At 44.5% G+C, this 25,323-nt stretch overlaps 2 protein-coding genes across 4 annotated transcripts in view; one reads left to right on the forward strand and one right to left on the reverse strand.

Moving 5' to 3' along the window:
- The first annotated feature begins 6,263 nt into the window (after positions 1 to 6,263).
- Positions 6,264 to 15,585, forward strand: LOC147101087 (HIG1 domain family member 1A, mitochondrial-like). Its single transcript, XM_085966273.1, has 4 exons — positions 6,264 to 6,559; positions 9,760 to 9,858; positions 12,593 to 12,727; positions 15,307 to 15,585. Exons 2-4 carry the CDS (start codon positions 9,765 to 9,767, stop codon positions 15,369 to 15,371), a joined length of 294 nt encoding a protein of 97 aa, XP_085822399.1. The 5' UTR covers positions 6,264 to 6,559; positions 9,760 to 9,764; the 3' UTR covers positions 15,372 to 15,585.
- A 151-nt stretch (positions 15,586 to 15,736) lies between these two features.
- The window catches only part of eftud2 (elongation factor Tu GTP binding domain containing 2), a 69,253-nt gene continuing 59,666 nt past the window's right edge, over positions 15,737 to 25,323 (reverse strand). For all 3 annotated transcript variants that reach the window (XM_085966262.1, XM_085966261.1, XM_085966263.1), the window contains exons 24-28: positions 22,162 to 22,280; positions 21,660 to 21,754; positions 19,144 to 19,297; positions 18,139 to 18,246; positions 15,737 to 16,073 (exon numbers count right to left, since the gene is read on the reverse strand). In XM_085966262.1, coding sequence (XP_085822388.1) covers positions 15,978 to 16,073; positions 18,139 to 18,246; positions 19,144 to 19,297; positions 21,660 to 21,754; positions 22,162 to 22,280 — 572 coding nt within the window. In that variant the 3' untranslated portion in view covers positions 15,737 to 15,977. The remainder of the gene's footprint in view (positions 16,074 to 18,138; positions 18,247 to 19,143; positions 19,298 to 21,659; positions 21,755 to 22,161; positions 22,281 to 25,323) is intronic.

The following is a 25,323-nucleotide window of genomic DNA, read 5'->3' on the forward strand; positions in this document are numbered from 1 at the left end:
GGCGGAACAGGCTTGAGGGGCTGAATGGCCTACTCCTGCTCCTATTTTCTATGTTTCTATGTTAGCCCTGAGACAGTAGATCCCATTGACTAGATGTATAAGGCCAAGTTTAGAAGGACAGGCAAGTTGCTTTCCCCAGTGAGCATGAGTAGAGTTTCGGGAGACATATTTTGGTGAATGATGCCCACTTGGATGAGGTACTGAAGAGCACCTGGTGCCTGTGTTCCTCTAAGGAGGCCTCAGGAGAGAAAAGGATGGGTGAAAATTGACTGATAGAATTGGAGGGAAATAAAACAGCCCTATTGGAAATAAAGTGGAGCAGTAAAAAAAAATCTGACCATTAGTTCATTTCAATCTTCACCTTTAGAGAAGCGAAGCCGCTGCAAACAGTCTTGGGTCTGTAAGGAATCCAATGGATTTTGACTGACTGACACACAGAAACAGAAAATAGGGAACAAGAATAATTAAAGAAGAAACTCATTCTACTGAATTACTGAAATGTAAAAAGGGAAGTTTCAATATACTTACCGGTGTTCTTGTTGCTCTGTTACACTGGGCGGAGGCAACCTGGGAGTAAATATTTTCTGTATGACTTTTCCCCATTTTATATCATAAAATTCTATCCATTGGTATTATAAATAGAGACTCTATCATCCTTACGTCAGACTTTTTTTACAGTTTATTACAATCCAATATTGAAGGATAAAGAACTCATTCATTTTATTAAGGTATAAAGAATCCAGCATAGTGCAGCTAGCCTCTGCTTACAAACTCCATCTTACTGACTATGGGGTCTGAGTCTAACCAGTTGTCTAATTGCAGCATTGTTAGATACTGATTGTTAAGGGGATGTCTCTATAAATGTTTAACTGCGACTAAACTGTATAAAACACTAGTTAGGCCACAGCTGGAGTACTGCGTGCAGTTCTGGTCACCACATTACAGGAAAGATGTGATTGCACTAGGGAGGGTACAGAGGAGATTTATGAGGCTGTTGCCTGGACTGGAGAATTTTAGCTTTGAGGAAAGATTGGATAGGCTGGGGTTGTTTTCTTTGGAACAGAGGAGGCTGAAGGGAGACTTGATTGAGGTGTATAAAATAATGAGGGGCCCAGATAGAGTGGATAGAAAGGATCCTAAACTGGCTGAGTGGCAGGAGGCAGAGGGTGATGGTCGAAGGTTGCTTTTGTGACTGGAAGCCTGTGTCCAGTGGGGTACCTCAGGGATCGGTGCTGGGTCCCTTATTGTTTGTGATCTACATAAATGATTTGGATGAAAATGTAAAAGGTATGATCAGTAAGTTCGCAGATGACACGAAAATTGGTGGGGTGGTAAATTGCGAGGAGGAAAGCCTCCGGCTACAGGACGATATAAACGGGTTGGTCAGATGGGCGGAAAAGTGGCAAATGGAATTTAACCCTGAAAAGTGCGAGGTGATGCATTTTGGACGGACAAATAAGGCAAGGGAATACACAATGAGTGGTAGGACCCTAGGAAGTACAGAGGGTCAGAGGGACCTTGGTGTACATGTACATAGATCCCTGAAGGCAGCGGAGCAGGTAGATAAGGTGGTTAAAAAGGCATATGGGATACTTGCCTTCATTAGCCGAGGCATAGAATATAAGAGCAGGGAGGTTATGATGGAGCTGTACAAAACGCTGGTGAGGCCACAGCTGGAGTACTGTGTGCAGTTCTGGTCGCCTCACTATAGGAAGGATGTGATTGCTTTGGAGAGGGAGCAGAGAAGATTCACCAGGATGTTACCTGGGATGGAGCGCCTCAGCTATGAAGAGAGGCTGGACAGGCTGGAGTTGTTTTCCTTGGAGCAGAGAAGGCTGAGGGGGGACCTGATTGAGGTGTACAAAATAATGAGGGGCATAGATAGGGTAGATAAAGAGGAACTTTTCCCCTTAGTAGGGGGGTCAATAACAAGGGGGCATAGATTCAGGGTAAGGGGCAGGAGATTTAGAGGGGATTTGAGGAGGAACCTTTTCACCCAGAGGGTGGTTGGAATGTGGAACTCAATGCCTGAAAGGGTGGTGGAGGCAGGAACCCTCACAACATTCAAGAAGCATTTGGATGAGCACTTGAAATGCCATTGCATACAAGGCTATGGACCAAATGCTGGAAAATGGGATTAGACTGGACAGGGATGGATGGGCGGCGCAGACACGATGGGCCGAAGGGCCTCTTTCTGTGCTGTAAAACTCTATGACTCTATGACCTATTTCCCCTAGCAGAGAGGTTAATAACCAGGGGGCATAGATTTAAAGTAACTGATAGAAGGATTAGAGGGGAGTTGAGAATTTTTTCCACCCAGAGGGTGGTGGGGGTCGGGAACTCACTGCCTGAAAGGGTGGTAGAGGCAGGAACCCTCAACACATTTAAAAAGTACTTGGATATGCACGTGAAGTGCCGTAACCTGCAGGGCTACGGACCAAGAGCTGGAAAGTGGGGTTAGGCTGGATAGCTCTTTTTCGGCCGGCACAGACACGATGGGCCGAATGGCCTCCTTCTGTGCCGTAAATTTCCATGATTCATTGACACTGAAATGCTCCAGAGACAACCATAGCACGCTCAGTCCCAGCTGTTTGAATATGATAATTTGAACCTGTGGGTTGGTCCGATGGTATTCCCAACTAAATATTGGGAACAAAACGGAATTCCCAGCTTTCCACCGGGGACCCAGGGTGGAGACGTTGCATGGTGCAGTGTAGACAAGGAAGGAACAGGTGCAGGAGATAAATTTGCGGCCACTTCAGTTGTAAATCATTTTCAGCATTATTTTGTACAATGATTGTAATCATATTGTAACATTAAAAACAAACCTGGTCGCCCTGATGGCGAAGTGAGTTTAGCCAGTGAGTTGCTGATCTGTGCAGTCCCAATTTCAATCCGAGACCTATGCTGAATTCAGCTGTCTCTGTTGGGATGCTTCAACTGGCCTCAAAACCCTTGTGTTAGGTAAGGGAAAAACACTAAAGTCGCTGCTCTTGATTTACACTACTTTACTGATGATCCTGCTCAAGTCACCAGATTCACCACAATGATACTGGGGCTTTGATACCTGGGATGGCAGGAATGTCGTATGAGGAGAGATTGGGTCGATTGGGCTTATATTCGCTAGAGTTTAGAAGAATGAGAGGGGATCTCATTGAAACTTATAAAATTCTAACAGGACTAGACAGACTACATGCAGGAAGGATGTTCCCAATGGCGGGGGAGTCCAGAACCAGGGGTCACAGTCTAAGGGTAAGGGGTAAGCCATTTAGGACAGAGATAAGGAGGAATTTCTTCACTCAGAGAGTGGTGAATCTGTGGAACTCTCTACCACAGAAGGCAGTTGAGGCAAATTCATTAAATATATTCAAGAAGGAGTTAGGTATATTTCTTAAGGCTAAAGGGATTAAGGGATATGGGGAGAAAGCAGGGACAGGGTACTGAGTTTGGATGATCAGCCATGATCTCATTGAATGACGGAGCAGGCTCGAGGGGCCGAATGGCCTACTCCTGCTCCTATCTTCTATGTTTGAGGGTTAAATTATGAGGACAGGTTGCATAAACTGGGTTTGTATTCTGCTGGGTATAGGAGATTGAGGGGTAATCTGATCGAGGTGTGTAAAATGTTAAAAGGATTTGATAGGATAGATACAGAGAAACTATTTCCTTTGGTGGGGGAATCAAGAACAAGGGGACATAATCTTAAATGTGAGGGACATTACATGATACAAAGCTAACTAACTATGTAGAATACCATTGCACAATTCTTTTTTCCACTATGTGTTAGAAGTCTAAATAATGAGCGCTCTGTATGAACTAACAAAGTTAACTATCATTACAAGTGGGAATCCCTACAGAACAGTCATCGTCCTTCAATAACAAGTCTGCCAACTGGAAGATCTCCAGGTTTGGATATTATCTTTGGCTCCTAACTGTGAGAGCAGATCCCTCTTGTGAGACAGAGAATGCTATGTCTGCTCATTCCCAGGGTGTTCAATAAACAACAGTGTGTGAAGCCTATAAGGGGCCACGAGAGCAGCCTTTGCTCCTTTGCTTGGATCTTTTCTCTAGTAGTGGGATCAGGTGAAGCAGGAAGCATGTACAGAAACCTTTGTGTCCAAGAAAGAGACCATTCCACCTCCAGGCTGCCACTGCTTGTCATTAAGTAGAAATATGGGAGTTTTTGGTTGTCTGCAGAAGCAAACAGATCTATTATGGACACCCCAAATCCTGAATATTTCATGAACCACCTACAGTTGGATTTTCACTTGTGAGGGCGAGTTGTGAGATAACAGAGCACGTGCAACTACATTGACTATCCTAGCTAAGTACTGAGCCAAGTGTATTACCTCTTGATTGAGGCACACGTGGGCCAGATGAATACATCTTGACCTAGGGAGTGAGAACAAGCCCCCCCAACTTATCGCTGTTATAGACTGTCATAGTGGTGCCCATCCACATGCATACCAACTTGCCTGTACTAAGATCTGGCAATGCTCCAGAGACAACCATAGCACTCTCAGTCCCAGGTGTTTGAAAGGACAGGTTGAACCTTCCAATCATCTGTTTTCTCTGATCCCAGTCTCTGCCACGTGGGCACCCCATGCTAACAGGGATGTGTCTTGTCGCCACTCTTAACTGTGAAGGAGGCTGCCAAGGAAACTTCCCTGCAAGATATTTGCTCCCATGACCAGGATATGAGACCCAGTCGATCCTTATATACTGAGAAGGGGGTGATCTACAGGAGGAGAGGGGAGGTCTACAGGGGGAGAGGAGGGAGAGAGGGGAGGTCTGCAGGGGGAGAGAGGGGAGGTCTACAGGGGGAGAGGAGGGAGAGAGGGGAGGTCTGCAGGGGGAGAGAGGGGAGGTCTACAGGGGGAGAGGAGGGAAAGAGGGGAGTTCTGCAGGGGGAGAGAGGGGAGGTCTACAGGGGGAGAGGAGGGAGAGGGGGGAGGTCTGCAGGGGGAGAGAGGGGAGGTCTACAGGGGGAGAGAGGGGAGGTCTACAGCGGGAGAGAGGGGAGGTCTACAGGGGGAGAGAGGGGAGGTCGACAGGGGGAGAGAGGGGAGGTCTACAGGGGGAGAGAGGGGAGGTCTGCAGGGGGAGAGAGTGGAGGTCTACAGGGGGAGAGAGGGGAGGTCTACAGGGGGAGAGAGGGGAGGTCTACAGGGGGAGAGAGGGGAGGTCGACGGGGAGAGAGGGGAGGTCTACAGCGGGAGAGAGGGGAGGTCTACAGCGGGAGAGAGGGGAGGTCTACAGGGGGAGAGAGGGGAGGTCTACAGGGGGAGAGAGAGTGGAGGTCTACAGGGGGAGAGAGTGGAGGTCTACAGGGGGAGAGAGTGGAGGTCTACAGGGGGAGAGGGGTGATCTACAGGGGGAGAGGAGTGATCTACAGGGGGAGAGAGGGGAGGTCTACAGGGGGAGAGAGGGGAGGTCTACAGGGGGAGAGAGGGGAGGTCTACAGGGGGAGAGAGGGGAGGTCTACAGGGGAGAGAGGGGAGGTCTACAGGGGAGAGAGGGGTGATCTACAGGGGGAGAGAGGGGAGGTCTACAGGTGGAGAGAGGGGAGGTTTGCAGGGGGAGAGGAGGGAGGTCTGCAGGGGGAGAGAGGGGAGGTCTGCAGGGGGAGAGGAGGGGAGGTCTGCAGGGGGAGAGGAGGGGAGATCTGCAGGGGGAGAGAGGGGAGGTCTGCAGGGGGAGAGGAAGGTTTGCAGGGGGAGAGGAGGTCTGCAGGGGGAGAGAGGGATGCTCTACATGGGGGGAGAGGGGAGGTCTGCAGGAGACCACCGATTGCCAGATGGACCTTCAAGTCGTCTGACTGCCCTAATCCCAAAATCTAATGCCCATATAGAAAAGATTCAAGGAAGGGCCATTTCATTCCTGGCCCTCCTAAAGCATTCACACAACGCAAGTGGCAATGAGATGAATGACTTCTACATAAACGGCATAGCACCATCCCTACATAAATGAAAGCTCTTTGGTAAACTAATAAAATATTTAATGTTAAGACAGATGCTCATTTGTGTAATAACAGAAAACGCTGGAAACACTCAGCAGGTCAGGCAACATCTGTGGAGAGAGAAACAGAGTTAACGTTTCAGGTCTGGGACCCTTCATCAGAACTGGAAAAAGCTGGAGATGTAACAGATATTAAGCAGGTGCAGCGACAGGGGGGAGGGGAGGAAGGAATTGTGTAAATGGCACAATCATTTTCTATGCAATTTTTCAAACACAAGGCGATGGAACAGGGCGATGCTTAAAAAATTGCAAAGCAGCGAAGGTCAAAGTTGCAGCAAGAGCTAAAGGCAATGAGTCAACGACAGAAGACGGGCCACAATAGGCTGCCAGGTTCCGCATTTCAGCCTTTCCCCGAGTACTTCCTTGATCACAACAGTTGCAGAATTCTGACGCAATCAAGCATTTACGGAACTTCATTGGGACACCGCTATTTCACGACCGGTTTCTTGAAAATCTATAAAAGCAGGAAACGTAATAACCATTGTGACTCACAGGTAGTGCAGTTACACCACGTTCAGCCAAGAGTTGACTCCCTAATAAGGTAATGTCTTCGTGGATTAGACTAAAATACATTGTCTTTTTTTAAAAATATGACGATTCGTGGTAGTTTGTAGGTTGTTAAAGTCGCTTATACAGTATTTGTTGAAATCTGATGCATTGTAAAGAGTCCGGGCCTGGAACTTGAGGCGGATTGAGTGGTTGTTAGTGGAATGGCTGAAGGTGGGTCTGCTTGGTGCTGGCTCCGACCATTCATTGTCAAGTCCACAGTGATGTTTCACTTTGGTGTTATAGTGATTTTCAGTAGCTTTAAAATTAACCAAATGCCCAATTTCCCACTTCAGTCTTCAATCGCAAATGGTGAATTGCACCGTCTGTTTCAGCCTCAGCACATCGGTATGGGCGAGAAGACGACCTAGCCTGACCCTTGTGGAGTTGTTTCTCAGCCCCAGGTACGCTGAGCGAGGACCATAAGAAAAAGACTTGCATTTATATAGCGCCTTGCACGACCACCAGACGTCCCAAAGCGCTTTACAGCCAATGAAGTACTTTTTTTTTGAAGTGTAGTCGCTGTTGTAATGGAAACGCGGCAGCCAATTTGCGCACGGCAATGTGATGATGACCAGATAATCTGTTTTAGTGATGTTGATTGAGTTATAACTATTGGCCAGGACATCGGGGATAACTCCCCTGTTCTTCTTCGAAATAGTGCCGTGGGATCTTTTACGTCCACCTGAGAGAGCAGACAGGGCCTCGGTTTAACATCTCATCCGAAAGACGGCACCTCCGACAGTGCAGCACTCCCTCAGCACTGCACTGGCGTGCCAGCCTAGATTTTTGTGCTCAAGTCTCTGGAAGACCATGTACAAAGCAGTTCTGAAAAATTCTTTCTCATGGTTGTTACTTCTGAGTCTTGTGAATGGTGGTACTTTAATCCTGTGATAAGGTAAGGTTGGTTAGCTCTTCCTCAAACTCCACGTTGCTTCTGGGCTAGGTTACAGTGACGTATAGTAAAAAAAACCTCTTGGTACCAGTGCCCATGCCCGGCTCTGATGGGAAAAACAGAGTGTCAGGCTCCAGCTAGTTGAAAACCATCGAATAATTGATCGCTCAGAACATCTGCACTGAAAGTGGCAGCCCCTATATGATAGCTGGAGCATTCTGGGTTCAAAGTCCCACTCCAGAGACTTGAGCACAAAAATCCAGGCTGACACTCCACTGCAGTGCTGAGGGAGGGCTGCACTGTCGGAGGTGCTGTCTTTCAGATGAGACGTTAAACCGAGGCCCCGTCTGCTCTCAGGTGGATGTACAAGATCTCGCGACACTATTCCGAAGAAGAGCAGGGGAAAGTTATCTCTGGTGTCCTGGCTAATATTTATCCCTCAACATCTTAAACAAATGATCTGGTCATTATCACATTGCTATTTGTGGGAGCTTGGCTGCTGCGTTTCCTCCATTACAACAGTGACTAGGCTTCAAAAAGTGCTTCATTGGCTGTAAAGCGCTTTGGGACGTCCAGTGGTCGTGAAAGGCGCTATATAAATGCAAGCGTTTCTTTTTCAAATTATATTTTACCTGCTCAATTACAACAATGTTTTCCCATGGAAATCTCAGTTCAGATCAGGAAATACTGGCGTAGAGCTCAGCTGACCTTGGTCAACAGGTGCTCACTGATCAAACAGGGTTTTCATTTGTAGAAGCCAATCAGAAGCAATTTTATATCTGCCAATACAAGGTAAGAAAATGGAGGTTCCCTGGGCGATTGAACCACTTGAATCATCAGTTATTCAGGAGTGCAGCTATTTCTTAAAGTAATTAGTTTTTAAAACCTTTGCGTAGGAGAATTTGTATTAGAAGTACCCTTCCTGCTTCCTCCCCTTCCTTTTACGTATGTTTTGATGCTTAATAGGGTGCAGTTCCCCCCCCCCAGCAATTTTTTTTTCTTTCTACCCCCCCCCCCCACCCCCACCCTGAAGATGCAAGAGCTTTGTCACAATGTGGCATCTTCCACTACTGCCATGGCCAAGAAAGGTAGAGGAAATTTAATTAAATGGATGGATTTCCTGCAGCATTGTTCATAGACAGTCAGAGGATAAGCAGTTTTAATTATGTATGGATGTACAGGGGCTTGAATACAAATCCAGGCTCTCTGATGCTGTTCTAATTCTTCTTCTTAGGCAGTCCCTCGGAACCGAGGATGACTTGCTTCCACATTAAAAATGAGTTCTCAGGTGACTGATGAGTCCAATGCGGGACCTACAGTCTCTGTCACAGGTGGGGGCAGACGGTGGTTGAAGAGGCGGGTGGGTGGGGTGCTTGGGTTGACGTGCACTCCTTGCGCTGCCTGCACTTGGTTTCCGCTTGCTCCCGGCAAAGAGACTCTAGGTGTTCGGTGCCTTCCCGGATGCTTCTCCTCCACTTTGTGCAGTCTTGGGCCAGGTGTCGGTGGGGATGTTACACTTTTTCAAGGAGGCTTTGAGGGTGTCCTTGAAGCATTTCCTCTGCCCACCTGGGGCTCTCTTGCCGTGTTGGAGCTCCGAGTAGAGCGCTTGTTTTGGGAGTCTTGTATCGGGCATGTGGACGATGTGACCCGTCCATCGGAGCCGATTAAGCGTGGTCAAAGCTTCGAAGCTGGCGATGTTGGCCTGAGCGAGAACACTGATGTTGGTGCGCCTATCCTGCCATTGGATTTGCAGGATCTTGCGGAGGCAGCGTTGGTGGTACCTCTCCAGTGCTTTGAGGTGCCTGCTGAGGCATACAGCAGGGCGGGTATCACTGCTGCTCTGTAGACCATGAGCTTGGTGCCGGGTTTGAGGTCCTGGTCTTCAAACACTCTTCCTCAGGCGACCGAAGGCTGCACTGGCACCCTGAAGGCGGTGTTGGACTTCTAATTACAAAGGCTACTGCCTCATCTTTCAAATGAAACGCAAATTCTGGGTTTATTAAAGATCCTGAAGAGGGCGATAGAGAGAAGGGAGGATCACCTTAACACGCTTGTTAATATTTCCTCAATCTAATGCTCTTGTGCCCCAAGATTCAATGAATATTTTTTTTCTTGGAGTATTGCATAAAGGTTTGTAAAAATAATAAAGGGCAAGAGTTTCTTTACTGAACTACCCAGGTTAAAATATCTAAATAAATCCAAATTGGGCAGTTCTGTTTTTTTTTAAAGTTTACACAAACTGCAAAAATGTCTCATTTAATATGCTGCATTAAGATGGATGTTGTTTGCTGTTGGCTTAGTGATCATGTCTGCAGACACCACCTCATGGAGCACCGGGACAGAGAGCCAGGCTTCAAAACTGATCGAAAAGTCCAAAAAGTCACCTTTTGTACCAATAGGTGAGTCACTGTATACAATATTAAAGTGAGCTCTGTGTGTAAACCTTCCAGTGACTCGCTGTTTCTATTCTCTAATTTATTAAAATAGAAATTAAAGTACCAACTTTAGATTTACACGTCAAGGAAAAAATTTAGTAAGGTTTTATGAAAAGGAAAAAGGAGCTAGTTAATGGAAATGACTTTTTTGAAATTTGTGCTTGGAGAAAGTGGCCAAGGTACTAGAAGGGGAATTTTAAAAAATTTATTCACAGGATGTGGGCGTCGCTGGCAAGACCAGCATTTATTACCCATCCCTAACTGTCCTCGAAGGTGGTGGTGAGCTGCCGCCTTGTACAACTGAGTGGCTTGCTAGGCCATTTCAGAGGGGCAGGTAAGAGTCAACCACATTGCTCTGAATCTGGAGTCACATATAGGCCAGACCGGGTAAGGACGTCAGATTTCCTTCTCTAAAGGACATTAGTGAACCAGATGGGATTTTACGACAATCCGGTAGTTTCATGGTCACCATTACTGATACTAGCTTTTTATTCCAGATTTATTTAATTAATTGAATTTAAATTCCCCAGCTGCCGTGGTGGGATTGGAACTCATGTCTCTGGATCATTAGCCCAGACCGCTGGATAGCTAGTCCAGTAACGTAACCAACATGCTCAGTGAAATTGAAATCGTAGACTGATGTTCTGCATTAAAAATGAACATGGCATTAAATGCAATATTGTGAAACTATCACACTTACAAATAAAAAGGTGGCTAACAAGGGAAATTAGAGATAGCATAAGATCCAAAGAGAGGACACATAAATTGGCCAGAAAAAGCAGCAAACCTGAGGATTGGGAGCAGTTTAGGATTCAGCAAAGGAGGACAAAGGGATTAAGAGGGGGAAAAGAGAGTAAGCTTGCAGGGAACATAAAAACTGACTGTAAAAGCTTCTATAGATATGTGAAGAGAAAAAGATTGGTGAAGTCAAGCGTAGGTCCCTTGCAGTCAGAATCGGGAATTTATAATGGGGAACAAAGAAATGGCAGACCAATTAAATACATATTTTGGTTCTGTCTTCACAAAGGAGGACACATAACCTCCCAGAGATGTCAGGGAACATAGGGTCTAATGAGAGGGAGGAACTGAATGAAATCAGTATTTGTAGGGAAATGGTGTTAGGGAAATTGATGGGATTGAAGGCCGATAAATCCCTAGGGCCTGATAATCTACATCCTAGGGTACTTAAGGAAGTGGCCCTAGAAATAGTAGATGCATTGCTGGTCATCTTCCAAAATTCTATAGACTCTGCAACAGTTCCCATGGATTGGAGGGTAGCTAATGTAACCCCACTATTTAAAAAAGGTAGCAGAGAGAAAACGGGGAATTATAGACCGGTAAGCTTGACATCGGTAGTGGGGAAAATGCTAGAGTCCATTATAAAAGATGTAATAGCAGAGCACTTGGAAAACAGTGACAGGATCGGACAAAGTCAACAGGGATTTACAAAAGGTAAATCGTGCTTGACTAATCTACTGGGAAAAGGGGAAGTGCAACAAGACCTGGCTGTCCTTGTGCACCAGTCGTTAAAGGTAAGCATGCAGGTGTAGCAGGCGGTTAAGAAGGCAAATGGTATGTTGGCCTTCATAGCGAAGGGATTCGAGTACAGGAGCAAGGACGTCTTGCTGCAGTTGTACAGGGCCTTGGTGAGACCACACCTCGAGTATTGTGTGCAGTTTTGGTCACCTTATCCGAGGAAGGATGTTCTTGCCATGGAGGGAGTGCAGGACGATTCACCAGACTGATACCTGGGATGGCAGGAATGACGTATGAAGAGAGATTGGGTCGATTAGGCTTCTATTTGCTAGAGTTTAGAAGAATGAGAGGGGATCTCATTGAAACTTATAAAATTCTAACAGGACTAGACAGACTAGAATGCAGGAAAGATGTTCCTGATGGCGGGGGTGTCCAGAACCAGGGGTCACAGTCTAAGGATAAGGGGTAAGCCATTTAGGACTGAGATGAGGAGGAATTTCTTCACCCAGAGAGTGGTGAACCTTTGGAATTCTCTACAACAGAAGGCAGTTGAGGCCAATTCATTAAATATATTCAAGAAGGAGTTGGATATATTTCTTAAGGCTAAAGGGATCAAGGGATATAGGGAGAAGGCAGGGACAGGGTACTGAATTTGGATGATCAGCCATGATCTCATTAAATGGCAGAGCAGGCTCGAGGGGCCGAATGGCCTACTCCTATCTTCTATGTTTCTAGGAACCTCAATTACTGGCTGTAAATTGAGTGTCCTGTATCTGGTTTCACAGCAGAGGTTTTTTTTTGGGTGGTGGGGTCAAGGAATACACAAAGGGCAATGTTTAAAATACAAATCTGCTCTTCAGTGAGAATCCAATTTAATTTCCTTTTTAGATAAAAGTGGAAAAGGCTACACCGACTGATGCCGCATTGATGGTACCAATGAGATTGAGAACTTGCAGAGGCTCAGGCTTGTGTCCATACCACTTCCACATACAGCACATCAGTGCTCAAACCTGTCACATCTATCAACACTTTAATGAGAACAGTAAACTCATAATTAGGCTTGAATTTATTATAAACAGCATCTGCAAATCTCCCTGTAGAAATACTTGGGAGGGATGAATTGGCAGAACCCTGGGTTAGCTCATGAACTTAGTCCAGTAGAAGTAACTCGTATGAACTGTTGAAACAGTATTGAATACTGATAAACTAATGTTCATTACAGGTATGACTGGATTTGCAGCAATAGTAGGTTATGGACTTTATAAACTACGAACCAGAGGAAACACCAAAATGTCTGTACACCTTATTCACACCCGGGTGGCTGCACAGACATGTGTAGTGGGAGCTATGACTTTGGGTAAGTTTTGGTCTTCAGTGAAACCGAACGTGATAGTTGGGAGGAATATGTATAGAATTAGAAACTGAGAACTTCTGACACAGTGGAGCAAAGAGTGGACCAAGGTGGAGAAAGCTGATTAGAGACAGGAATAGCTGATTCCAGAAAGAAAGACTTGCATTTCTATAGCGCCTTTCACGACCTCAGGACGTCCCAAAGCAGTTTACAGCCAATGAGGTACTTTAAGTGTAGTCACTGTTGTAATGTAGGAAACGCAGCAGCCAATTTGCACAACCACTACCTGAGCTCACTGTCATCTAGTTAAGTGCTTCCAATGTGAGCTTGTACTGAACATGCAGGACTAACTTACAAGCATGCTAGATTTGGTTGTGGCCATCCTTCTTGATTAGCCCAGACCCATATTTCAGTGAATCAGCAACAGTAACTAATCATTTACCAGGTACAAGTATTTACCAGGGAGATGGAACAGGTGGGCATGACATTGGATGATGAGATGAATAATGAGATACAAGTGCTTTTAAAATAGAAAGAGGGGATATATTAAATAAACTAATCAAACTCAGAGGCTAAAACCCCTGGTCCAGATGGATTGCATCCACGCATTTTAAAATAACCTAGGGAAGAAATAGCAGAGGTATTAATAATTTGTTAGAAAAAGGTGTAGTGCCAGAAGATTGGTGGATAGCAAACATAATACTTATATTCAAGAAGCAGGATAGAACCCCTACTAAAGGTGCAAACAGAAGAACATCTAGAAACCAAAAATATAATAAGGAATAGTCAGCATGGATTTCAAAAGGTAAAGTCTTGCTTGACCGACCTCATTGAATTCTTTGAAGAGGTAACAGAGAGAGTAGACAATGGTAATGCAGTAGATGTAATTTATCTAGATTTTCAAAAGGCCTTCGATAAGGTACCCCATAATAGACTGATGAATAAGGTCAGAGAATATGGATCAGGGGACAAGTAGCAGAATGGATAGCTAGCTGGCTTCAAGACAGAAAACAGAGTGGGAGTAAAGGGTAGCTATTCAGTGGCAGAAGGTGGGTAGTGGTGTTCCACAAGGATCAGTGCTGGGACCACTGCTGTTCATTATTTATATTAACAATTTAGACTCTGGAATCAGAAACACAATTTCTAAATTTGCGGATGACATTTGGGGGGGGAGAAATAGTCAATACTGAGGAGGACTGCAACAAATTACAGGACATTAATAAATTCGCAGAATGGGCAAATGAAGTTCAACACAGATAAATGTGAGGTATTACAATTTGGTAGGAAGAATAGGGAGGTCACATTACTTGGAGGGAGCGAGTCTAGGTGGGGTAGAGGAACAAAGGGATCTCGGAGTACAAATACACAAATCACGAAGTTGCGCCACAGGTTAGCAAGGCCATAAAAAAGCAAACCAAGCACTAGGGTTTATTTCTAGAGGGATAGAATTGAAAAGTAGGGAAGTTATGCTAAACCTGTATCGAACCTTGGTCAGACCACACTTATACTGCGTACAGTTCTGGTCGCCATATTATAAAAAGGATATAAAGGCACTGGAGGGGGTGCAGAGAAGATTTACAAGGATACCAGAAATGTGAGGTTATACATATCAGGAAAGGATGAACAGGCCGAGTCTCTTTTCTCTTGAAAAAAGGCTGAGGAGTGACCTCAGAGGTCTTTAAAATTATGAAAGGTTGTGATAGAGTGGATAGAGAGAGAATGTTTCCACTTGTGGGGAAGAGCAAAGCTAGAGGCCATCAATACAAGATAGTCACCAAGAAATCCAATAGGGAATTCAGAAGAAACTTCTTCACCCAGAGTGGTGAGAATGTGGAACTCGCTACCACAGGGAGTGGTTGAAGCAAATAGTATAGATGCATTTAAGGAGGAGGCTAGACAAGCATATGAGGGAGAAGGGAATAGAGGGTTCTGCAGATAGATTTAAATATGGAGAGATGGGAGGAGGCTCACGTGAAACATAAACGCCGGCATAGGCTGGTTGGGCTGAATGGCCAGTTTCTGTGCTGTATATCCTGTGTATTCCTATGTAATCAGCTGACACTGGAATCAGACACTCGGAAACTGGTGGTTTGCTTAGATTTTACAGATTGCACAATAAACAAAATATTGGAGGGATGAATTGGCAGAATCGTGGCTTGGCACACCAATGCTGCCCACTAGAAATAAATCCAGTTGCATTAGTTCCAACTTTGTGTCTAACTCTTGCATAACCCTTTCCGAGCTGCATGCAGAAATGAAAAGGGAAGGCCTCGGCTTCTAACAAAGGACCAGTTTGTTGAGCCTGCCAAAAGCTAATGGTTTGGATTGTTCAGTTGCAACTAGATGTTAACTGGTGCCAAATAAGAATTTCTTTCACTGGTGCCAAATAAGAATTTCTTTCACTGTCATAATTCCTGTTGTTTTTCTCCTGCTTGCATCAGCTAAAACTGTTCTGGTATTCCATAATTAAGACGCTTAATTTCAATCTTCTCTAACTGTAATGCAGACAGATGCATTTCCTTACAAGTACATTCTGCATTAACTTCAACAACGGAGTTGATATTTTGTTCTCTATTGCCTTGCAGGCGTCATGTATTCCATCTACAAAGAATATGTGGTGAAACCAAGTGAAGCAAGTCTTCCGAAGTAAATGCCTTGTGTTGTATATGTTTATTATAGTTAATGTCCCACTTCATATTGAGGTGACCTCAGTGAAAATGAGACCCCTAATGGATTGAGGTCACTTTAATAGACGTGCAGTGTATTTTTCCAGAAATAAGATAAATAGTTTTGTACTTTGCACACTGGTTTTTTCTTTGCACTGTCAGGATTTCCTGTTCTTTAATAAACCAAATGACACTGTACATCAAATGGTTCAGTCGTCTTGCTGGTAGTCTGATTCTTAAGCACAGCATACATGAACACAGGTTTGATTTGAGGAGCCTGTAACTATGTAAAATCAGCCTGGATAGCACATCAACTCGACATTTTCAGAAGAAAAACTCAGCCAATAAGTGAATGCAAAACTGAACATTTTTTTTTTTAATTTTGGGATGTATTCTATTAAAAACATTTCACCTGCAATACTAACATATAAAATTCAGAGCGGCTCACTTTCTGGCTTATTCATTCCATACTTGTACGGTTCCACTGGATGCAATCAGTGTGACTGTATCTGAACTATACCATGTACAAAATCCTGCCGGTGGTTGCAAGTAGTGGGTCCTTGGCCCTTGCTCCCAGACTGTAGTTTCAGTTACAAGGGGTAATTGAGAACCACGTCCTGCTTTGCAAGTTCCAGCAACATAGGATCATCGAAAAACTTGCTGATACTGACATCTTCACTGAGGCCCTGTTAAGAGATGAAGCATGATTTTAAACCATGAAAACTTTACAATATTACACTAATTACTTCTACAGATTTTTGTCCGTGGCCAAAAAGCTTGCCGATAACTCAATGTCTGAGCTGACGTATGAAGAATAGCCACTTGGGGGCAAAATACTGGAAGAAGTCTGGAACCCATAGAACCATACTGCCCCTGTGAGAGGAGGAGGAGGGGGGAAGGGGAGAAAAAGGAGGAAGGAATAAAGTCTTGGGATACTGTAACATATAAATAGGGTATAGAAAACAAATCCCTGTCTTTTCTAAATGCAACAAAGACATTTTATGAAATAACAACAGAAAACGCTGGAAAACTCAGCAGGCCAGGCAACATCCATAGAGAGAAAGAGAGTCAACGTTTCAGGTCGAAACCCTTCTTCAGAACTGAGAAAGAGAGGCAGGAAATGAAAAGATTAAAAGGCAGTTTGGGGGCTGGGAAATGGGGGAGGGGATGAAAGAAGAGACATTAAGAGATATTCAAGGCGAGATGAGATGGTAATAGGACAGGTAAAGACACAAGCAATGGCTCTAGATGAAATGCGCTGGCAGAGTGAGAGACAGCTGCCATGTGGGAGAGAGAAAAAAAGGAAAAGGCACAAACCAAAAGTGTGGATAAAAAATGTAATAGGGGCCGAGGTTATGATCTGAAATTGTTGAACTTGATATCGAGTCCGGAAGGCTGTAAAGTGCCTAATCGGAAGACGAGGTGCTGTTTCTCGAGCTTACGCTGAGCTTCCATGGAACAATGCAAGAGGCCGCGGATGGTGAGGTCTGAGTAGGAATGGAGCGGTGAATTGAAATGACAGGCGACCGGAAGCTCGGGGTCACCCTTACGGACTGAACGGAGATGTTCCGCAAAGCGGTCACCCAATCTGCGTTTGGTCTCCCCAATGTAGAGGAGACCGCATCGTGAGCAGCGAATACAGTATACTAGATTGCAAGAAGTACAAGTAAATCGCTGTTTCACCTGGAAGGGGTGTTTGGGGCCCTGGACAGTGGGAAGGTATATGGGCAGGTGTTGCATTGCCTGCGCTTGCACGGGAAGGTGCCGGGGGAAGGGGCGCTGGGGGTGATAGAGGAGTGGACTAGGGTGTCTCGGAGGGAGCGGTCCCTACGGAATGCTGAAAGGGGGAGGGGAGGGGAAGATGCATTTGGTGGTGGGATCACATTGGAGGTGGTGGAAATGGCGTTATGTTGTTATTTTGGATTTCCAGCATCCGCAGTATTTTGCCAAGACATTTTATGGACAGGCATTCTGTCCATACAAGAAAATATCCTGCCCCACACCTTATTCTGTTCCAGGAATGTCCCTACATTTACAAATAAATCCATTTCTCTTCAGAATGATAAAACACTTGTTATGCTTTTCAAAATTTCTCTTAGTCACTTCAATTACTTCATGGTTTTAAAACGTTATTCTGCCCTCTTGAGGTTATGGAAAACAATAAACCGCACTAAGCAATATGTATAGATCACTGTTTACATGGCAAAATGTGCAATAATCAAACTAGTGGCCCAGATTCTTCAGAGCCCAACAGCAAAGATCTGCAAGCCTGTGCCTCATATTTTGATCTTGACCTACAGGGCTCTAGTCTGTATACCGACAGAAAGTATGCAGACATCTAAAGAGTTGATATTTCTGAACTGGAGGCCTTTATTCTTGGAAGGGTCCTTTGTCCTTTCTTGTTATAATCTAAAGTCTGAACGTCAAGGCAGCAGTCCAAGACATCAAGCTGAAAGTTAGCCAAAGCTCCGAATGCATATCCGCCCATCCGTGAATGTCTATGAGATAATGTGGCCCAAGTTAAAGAGTCTAATGTAAATCAGTCAACTAACAGTAGTTATTTTGTCTTGGTTAGTAGTCAAATACTGTAACTTGTTAGAAGACCACACTGAAAGAGGGAACATCTACTTCAAACAACAGCTCAACTTGCCCTGTAGTACTGAGTAAAGAATACCCTATCGAGCAGGTTCACTGTCTACAGCTACCAAGGGTTCAAAACGTCATTTTATGCCTGAGCTAAGATCTGATTACCTTTCTCCTTCTGGTTTTGATCATGAACTCTCTGGCCAGGTGAGGCGCAGGCTGTGGTTCCAAGGGTCGGATGATGATGCTCTTGTCCAAGGGGTCACCAGGCACAATCTATACACAGAAACGCAAAACTCATTACTTTAAGTAACTACAGTTAATGCTTATTCTTGCAGCCTCTTGAAACAGTTGATGCTTTTTAGAAACATGTTTGGGATTTAGTTTAAAAGGAACCAATAGCTATATTTTTATGAACACATTAAAAAAAAAATCACTCAGGGTGTGAGCATCATTGCCAAGGCCAGCATTTATTGTCTAGCTGCCTAGAGTTTGATAGTACAGTGGTTTGCTAGGTCACTTCAGAGAGCAGAGTCAACCATTTTGGTGTGGATCTGGAGTCACGTAGGCCAGACTGGGGAAGGACGGCAGGTTTCCTTTCCTAAAAGACATTAGGGAACACGTCGGGATTTTACGACAGTCCGAGAGCTTCATGGTCACTTTTTTTTTTTTTTTTTACTGATATCAGCTTTTTATTTCCAATTTCTGAATGTACCTCTTAATAATTAGATTGTGAAAATGGGTGAATTTTATGCTGAATTACACGGCTCTCATCAATGGGGAAGCTGCATGGAGGTGGTGCATTTACTTATATAAAGAAAGAAGCTGCATTTATGTTGCCTTTCACATCCTTAGGATACCCCGAAAAGCTTCACAGCCAATGAATTACTTTCAAAAGGGTTTTGTCAGTCACTGTTATGTAGGTCAGCATAACACCAATTTCCAAGCAGTGACAATGCCACGCTCCCCAAGTACTGCACTGACGTATCAGCCTATTACGTGCACAATTCCTGAACTGGGCCTTGAGCCCACAAGCTTCTGACTCAAGAGACCAGCACTGAGCCATGCTGACATTTGATTGTCAGCTGACTGATTAAAGATTTGAGCTATGCGAAGGAGACACTTTTCGATCAATACACAGCAACTGTGTGCGTCGGAATGACAAATTCTCACCTGCCAATGGTGGAAGACTGAGAGGGAGAAAGCCTGTCCCTGTGTGTGTGTCCGCAGGTCCGTCTCAAAACCAAACGAGTCAATCGCTGGGACAAATGCTTTGATTGTATAAAGTGGAGAACCTGGGATTGGTGCATCCTGCGTCACATGGCCTCTGGAGATGAAAAACAAAACCATTGCAGAGGAACCATCTTCCACTCGTAGGTTTACATTGTCCAGTCTTCATGGGACTATGAACAGCATCAAATCGTAAAATTCTTTATACAGCAAATTCTCACTACAGAGCTCCTGTTATCCATGATAAACGTGCATTGTTTAAGTTGCTACTTTGATCAGTAACCAGGTAAAAATATCCCTGATGCAACTCACTTGATTGGAGATTCATGAAAAATTAATAGCTCCTAGATTTCCATTAGTCATGTGATAAACATTCTCGTCTTTTCAGAATTCAGATAATCTGATCTAGTGTTAACTACTGTATTTATAGCAAGAGGGAAGATACATCTCAAACAGTAACGTTTCACTGAACATGCCACCAATGGCTCAGTGGGGAATTTAGGAGTTTAGAAGAATGAGGGGTGATCTCATTGAAACACATACAAGATTCTGAGGGGATTGACAGGGTGGATGCTGAGAGGTTGTTTCCCCTGGCTGGAGAGTCTAGGACTAGGGGGCATAGGCTCAGGATAAGGGGTCGGCCATTTAAGACTGAGATGAGGAGGAGTTTCTTCACTCAGAGGGTGGTGAATATTTGGAATTCTCTACCCCAGAGGGCTGTGGAGGCTCAGTTGTTGAGTATATTCAAGACAGAGATTGATAGATTTTTGGACTCTAGGGGAATCAAGTGATATGGAGATCGGGCAGGAGAGTGGCTTTGAGGTCGAAGATCAGCCAGGATCTTATTGAATGGCAAAGCAGGCGCGAGGGGCCATATGGCCTACTCCTGGCTCCTAATTCTTATGTTCTTATGAATTAATCACTCAGTAAAGTACTGAGCAATACAGAACAGAGGCTTATACCTGGCTTCAGCACCCTCACGTTGCAGGCAGAAAAATGTCACTTCTGTTTGCTACCCTGTGACCCCTGCTGGAACGTGCACTTGTGCAGACATCAGCTAATGGGAGATCAGCCTCGGCTGCAGTGAAACGCAATGCCTCTGCTCACACAACGAACAGTCACTTGGACGAGGTAGTGGAGCATTGCGGGTGCACCGTACTCCAACACGAGTTTGTATTTTAGGGGAGGAGAGAAAAGGGGAAGGCGACTGGTGGAGGGGGCAACAAACCACACAAAAGATGGACTCATAAATCCTTACGGTTACACATTCATTGAGAATAATCCATGAAACTAGCAGTAATGTGTTACCAATCCCGATGTTACTATTGGGATTTGTTTTCCAATCAACCCAAGTTCACATATACTTTACATCACATGCAACTGTGATCTGCGTGCTTTCATGTTTTTTTTAAATAGATACCGTGGGCTGGATTTTCATTGAGGAGGCGGGACTACAACTTTTGGGGTTGTAGTCCCGCCTCCATCGAGTTCTATCCAACCCACGCGATTTAGACTGGATTGATCTTGTTGAGCCCGTCTAGCGGGCTCAGCAGGCCAATTAAGGGCCACCCGGCAACAGGTGACGTCACAGATTGAAATTTCATCTGTCAAGACCTTTTGACAGATGAAATATCAGCGTTTGACAGCTGTTTGAAGCTGTCAAACACTGACAATCTGTACTCCAGGTTAATTCCTCCTCTCAGGATGATTTAAAGATCTCCCCGGAACAGAAAGCAGAGGCTGCAGATTTTGACAGCTCGCAGCCATTCTGCTTTCTGTGCCGGTGAGATGAGGGACTCCCGAGACCTGAAGGAAGGCTGTAAAGGTTAGTAGAACTTCTTTAAACACTTTACACAGACCAAACACACTTACCTCTGCACTCATGCACCCATCACTCCTGAACACCGGACATCTCGAACCCTCCAAGCCCGCCTCACTAACTTGGCGTGGTTTGGAGCCATCGGGAATCCCACATTTCCACAATGAAAATAGGGATTAGGCTAAAAACTGCCTGTTAACTACCTGTTAACAGGCAGTTAATTGGCACTAATCCCCTTCCCGCCTCGTGGAGGCAGGTCCCAGTGCGGGGTGGGTACCCGCCTCCTTTGAAAGGATGTGGTCGGGACCCCCGATTTCGGGATTTTAAACCCCCACACGCCTCCAATCCCGACTCCATGGCCCAATGAAAATCCAGCCCTGTGAATCTCTAAAACCTGAGTGATCTGATTATTTTATCTTCACTTTTCACCCAGTAGTTTAATTCCTTAGTTTAAACAGGCGGTGTGTGATATAAATAGTATTTAAATAAATTTAAGCATTTAGTAAATTAAACACAGTGGTAACATTTCTCCTTCATTTTGCCACCCTCTGCACCCAGTCTGTACTGCAACATTTTCAGTGAATACTTAAAATCTAAGACAAAGATTAAAGCATGGCAGGGGTAGAATTAATCTACATACCTCCTTCTAGCCAAGACCGTATACACTGCTGAAACACAGTCTGCTGGTGCCTGTACCTCCACAAAGTAATAAGGCTCCATCAGACGAGGAGTGGCCTATAAAAAAAAGTATATTTTATTGGCCAGCCTACCAGCATATAACAGAACAGAGATACTGTATTTAGGTACAGATGTTTTACAATCCAATAGCTGCAGTAACAAATCATTGATCTGAATAAATTTGTTGAAATTGATTGTGCTGAATGAACAAAGTACATTTATTTATATGAAAAACAGAACCAGAAATTTTGTTCACAAAACAGAATAAATCTACAGGCAAATTCACTCCCAAAAGAATAACTATGAAAGACATTAAATATTTTGCATGGTAAAACAAATTTATCCCAGCATCCCGGTTGTATACCTTTCTGTATGTTTTTGTAATTTTACTTATCAAATTAGGAAATGATAATGCAAAACAACTGAGCATTCAGAGAGGTGAAATGTTAAAGGGAAACCCTTACCATCAGGAAAGCTGAATACACCACTCGTCTGGCTGTGGGAATAATTTGCCCTCCACCCCTGTGCAATGGCTCTTGAGCTATTACCGCATCAAGAATCTTGAACTTCACGTTGCGAATTGCTGTAAAGATACAAATCCCAAGACACTTTCAGTACAAATTCTGCACATTAAGACCAGCTTACTCTGTGAAACAAACCATTAGAATTTAAAGTTAGAGCAGTTACGTTTTTTTTAAAAACTTTAAAAGCTTTATAAAATATATATTGACATGTATTTGCCATTCAGGATTATTGGTGAAGTGAGACCAAAGCTCCAATGGAAGTACTGTCAGCTTGACTTTATTTTTAGCAAATCAGAAGGTTGTAGGTTGAGGCTCTATTCCAAGACTTGAGCAGATAATCTAGGCTAGCACTCCAGTGTATACTGAGGGAGTGCTGCATTCGCAGAGGTTTCATCATTTGGATGAGATGTTAAACTGATGCTTCATTTGTCCTGGTGGATGATAAATAATCCATGACACTATTCGAAGAGGAGCAAGAAATTCTCCTGGTGTCCTGGTTAATATTCCTCCATCAACCAATATTGTCAGATTAACTACTTATTTATCTTATAGCTGTTTGCGGGACCTATCTGTGCACAAAATCGTTGCCAGGTTACGAGATGGAAAGAAGGAAAAAAAGGACTTGCATTTCTATAGTGCCTTTCACGACCACCGAACGTCCCAAAGCGCTTTACAACCAGAGAAGCACTTTTTTGAAGTGCAGTCACTGTTGTAACGTAAGAAACGCGGCAGCCAATTTGTGCACAGCAAGCTCCCACAAACAGCAATGTGATAATGACCAGATAATCTGTTTTAGATGTTGATTGAGGGATAAATATTGGCTAGGACACCGGGGATAACTCCCCTGCTTTTCTTCGAAATAGTGCCTTGGGATCTTTTATATCCACTTGAGAGAGCAGACAGCCTTCGGTTTAACGTCTCATCTGAAAGACGGCACCTCCGGCAGTGCAGCACTCCCTCAGCACTGCACTGGAATGTCAGCCTAGATTTTTGTGCTCAAGTCCCTGGAGTGGGACTGTGAACCCACAACCTTCTGATTCAGACGTAAGACTGTCAACTGAGCCACAGCTGACACTGACAAATGCAAGTTCTTTTTTTTTATTACGTATCTAATCTCTGGATGCATTAAAAGTGTTCACAAGTTAATTATGAACGAGGAAGGCCATTCAGAAGACCAGAGTTCACCCATCCAGAATGATCCCCCCCACTGCAGCATCCAAATGGTTCTGCGCTTCCACTGTTCTATCTGGATATCCATCCTATGCATTGATTACTTATTGTGTGAAGAACTTCCTGTTATCAGTCCTAAATTTGCCTTATCCCTTACTATGCTACAGATGAGTCGCCTTGACTACGCACAATTAGCCTACAAACACTGTGGAGAGGACGACTCACCCAGAACTAAGACTCAAGTATCACATGAAAGATTGGCCTAATCACATTTACAATGCATCCATGTCAAACTTTAGAGTCCCAGTCTTTGATTATCATAGGAAATGGGTCTTAAGACACATTTTGCAGTCCATTCAGAGCCCAAATTTTCTGATATTTTCCTGATCCCGCGAACAGTCCAAGGGCTGAAGTTCCATACTGAGACAGTTGTCTCTCAGCCCATTTTCTGTACAAGAAACATGAATTTTCAAACTATATCGACCTGGTCTTCCTTCTTGGATCTCCCCATGCTATCTTTCAGCTGCAGCCAACAGTTTGTAACTTGCTTCCAGGGTCTCTGCTATTGTTACTCTGAAATTTACTGCGAGGAGATGTACAATCCCAGAATGGCTCCTTTTCCAATGTTCTCTCCTCTTGGAGAAGCAAGCGATTGTCACTTCTGCTTGGCATTATGTAGAGAAATGTGGGCGTGACTTCTACCATGTCTTTTCGCAGATTAAGGGCTGGATTTTCAGTCAGGAGTCGGGACGACAACTTTCGGGGTTGTAGTCCCGCCTTCATCGAGATGTGGCCAATCCACGCGATTTTAACTTGATTGACCTTGTTGAGCCCACCCAGCAGGCTCAGCAGGCCAATTAAGGGCCACCCAGCAACAGGTGATGTCATAGACTGAAATTTCATCTGTCAAGAGGTTTTGACAGATGAAATGTCAGCGTTTCACAGCTGTTTGAAGCTGTCAAACACTGACAGTCTTACTTCTAACCTGAGTCCTTCTCCACAGACTCAGTTAGAAATCTCTCCTGCACAGAAAGCTGAAGGCCATCACTTTTGACAGTTCGCAGTCATTCTGCTTTCTGTGCCGGTGAGATGAGGGACTCCTGAGACCTAAAGGAAGGAAGGCTGAAAAGGTAATTTAAACTTTAAACACTTTAGACACACCAAACACACTTACCTTTGCACTCATGCACACATCACTCACCTGAACACCGACATCTCGACCCCTCCAAGTCCTTCAACCCGACGGCCCGCCTCGCAAACTTGCCGTGGTTTGGAGCCGTCGGGAATCCCACACTTCAGCATTAAAAATAGGGATTAGGCTAAAAACTGCCTGTTAACAGGCAGTTAATTGGCACTAATCCCTTCCCGCCTCGGGTAGGCGGGTCCCAGTGCGGGGCGGGTACCCGCCTCCTTTGAAACTGGCATGGAGGCGGGTTGGATGCGGGATGGGGTCGGGACTCCTGATTTCGGGATTTTAACCCCCCACACACCTCCAATCCTGGCTCCACGGCCCAATGAAAATCCTGCCCTAGGGCTCTAATAGTATCAAATCTGAAGTACACTGCCCCAGTGACAGTAAGATTTGCTGGAATGAAATTTCCTCCAGGTTACTTGCATTGTTGTTCCTTTGATGTATTGGCATGGAACAGTACAAAATCTCTCATATTTCTCATTCTCTTGTTAAAAAACCACCACTCTGTATTGCTTCTGCCTTGTAACTCAACAAAACCGCGTTTAGCAATGGTGTCGCGAGTGTCCGGCATAAGTACATGAATAAAGTACAAGAAGTTATGGCAGAAACACACAATACGAGGGATCAATTAAATTAATAAACTAAAATTGATAAAGTTGAGTGAGAGCAATGTGACTGTAACAAGACATACTTTGAAGTACTCTGAACATCAATTATATATTCATAATTTCTCATTTCAA

This window comes from Somniosus microcephalus, chromosome 24 (assembly GCF_052327205.1).
Source record: "Somniosus microcephalus isolate GS21.2 chromosome 24, FLI_Smic_1.0, whole genome shotgun sequence".
Taxonomy (NCBI): Eukaryota; Metazoa; Chordata; class Chondrichthyes; order Squaliformes; family Somniosidae; genus Somniosus; species Somniosus microcephalus.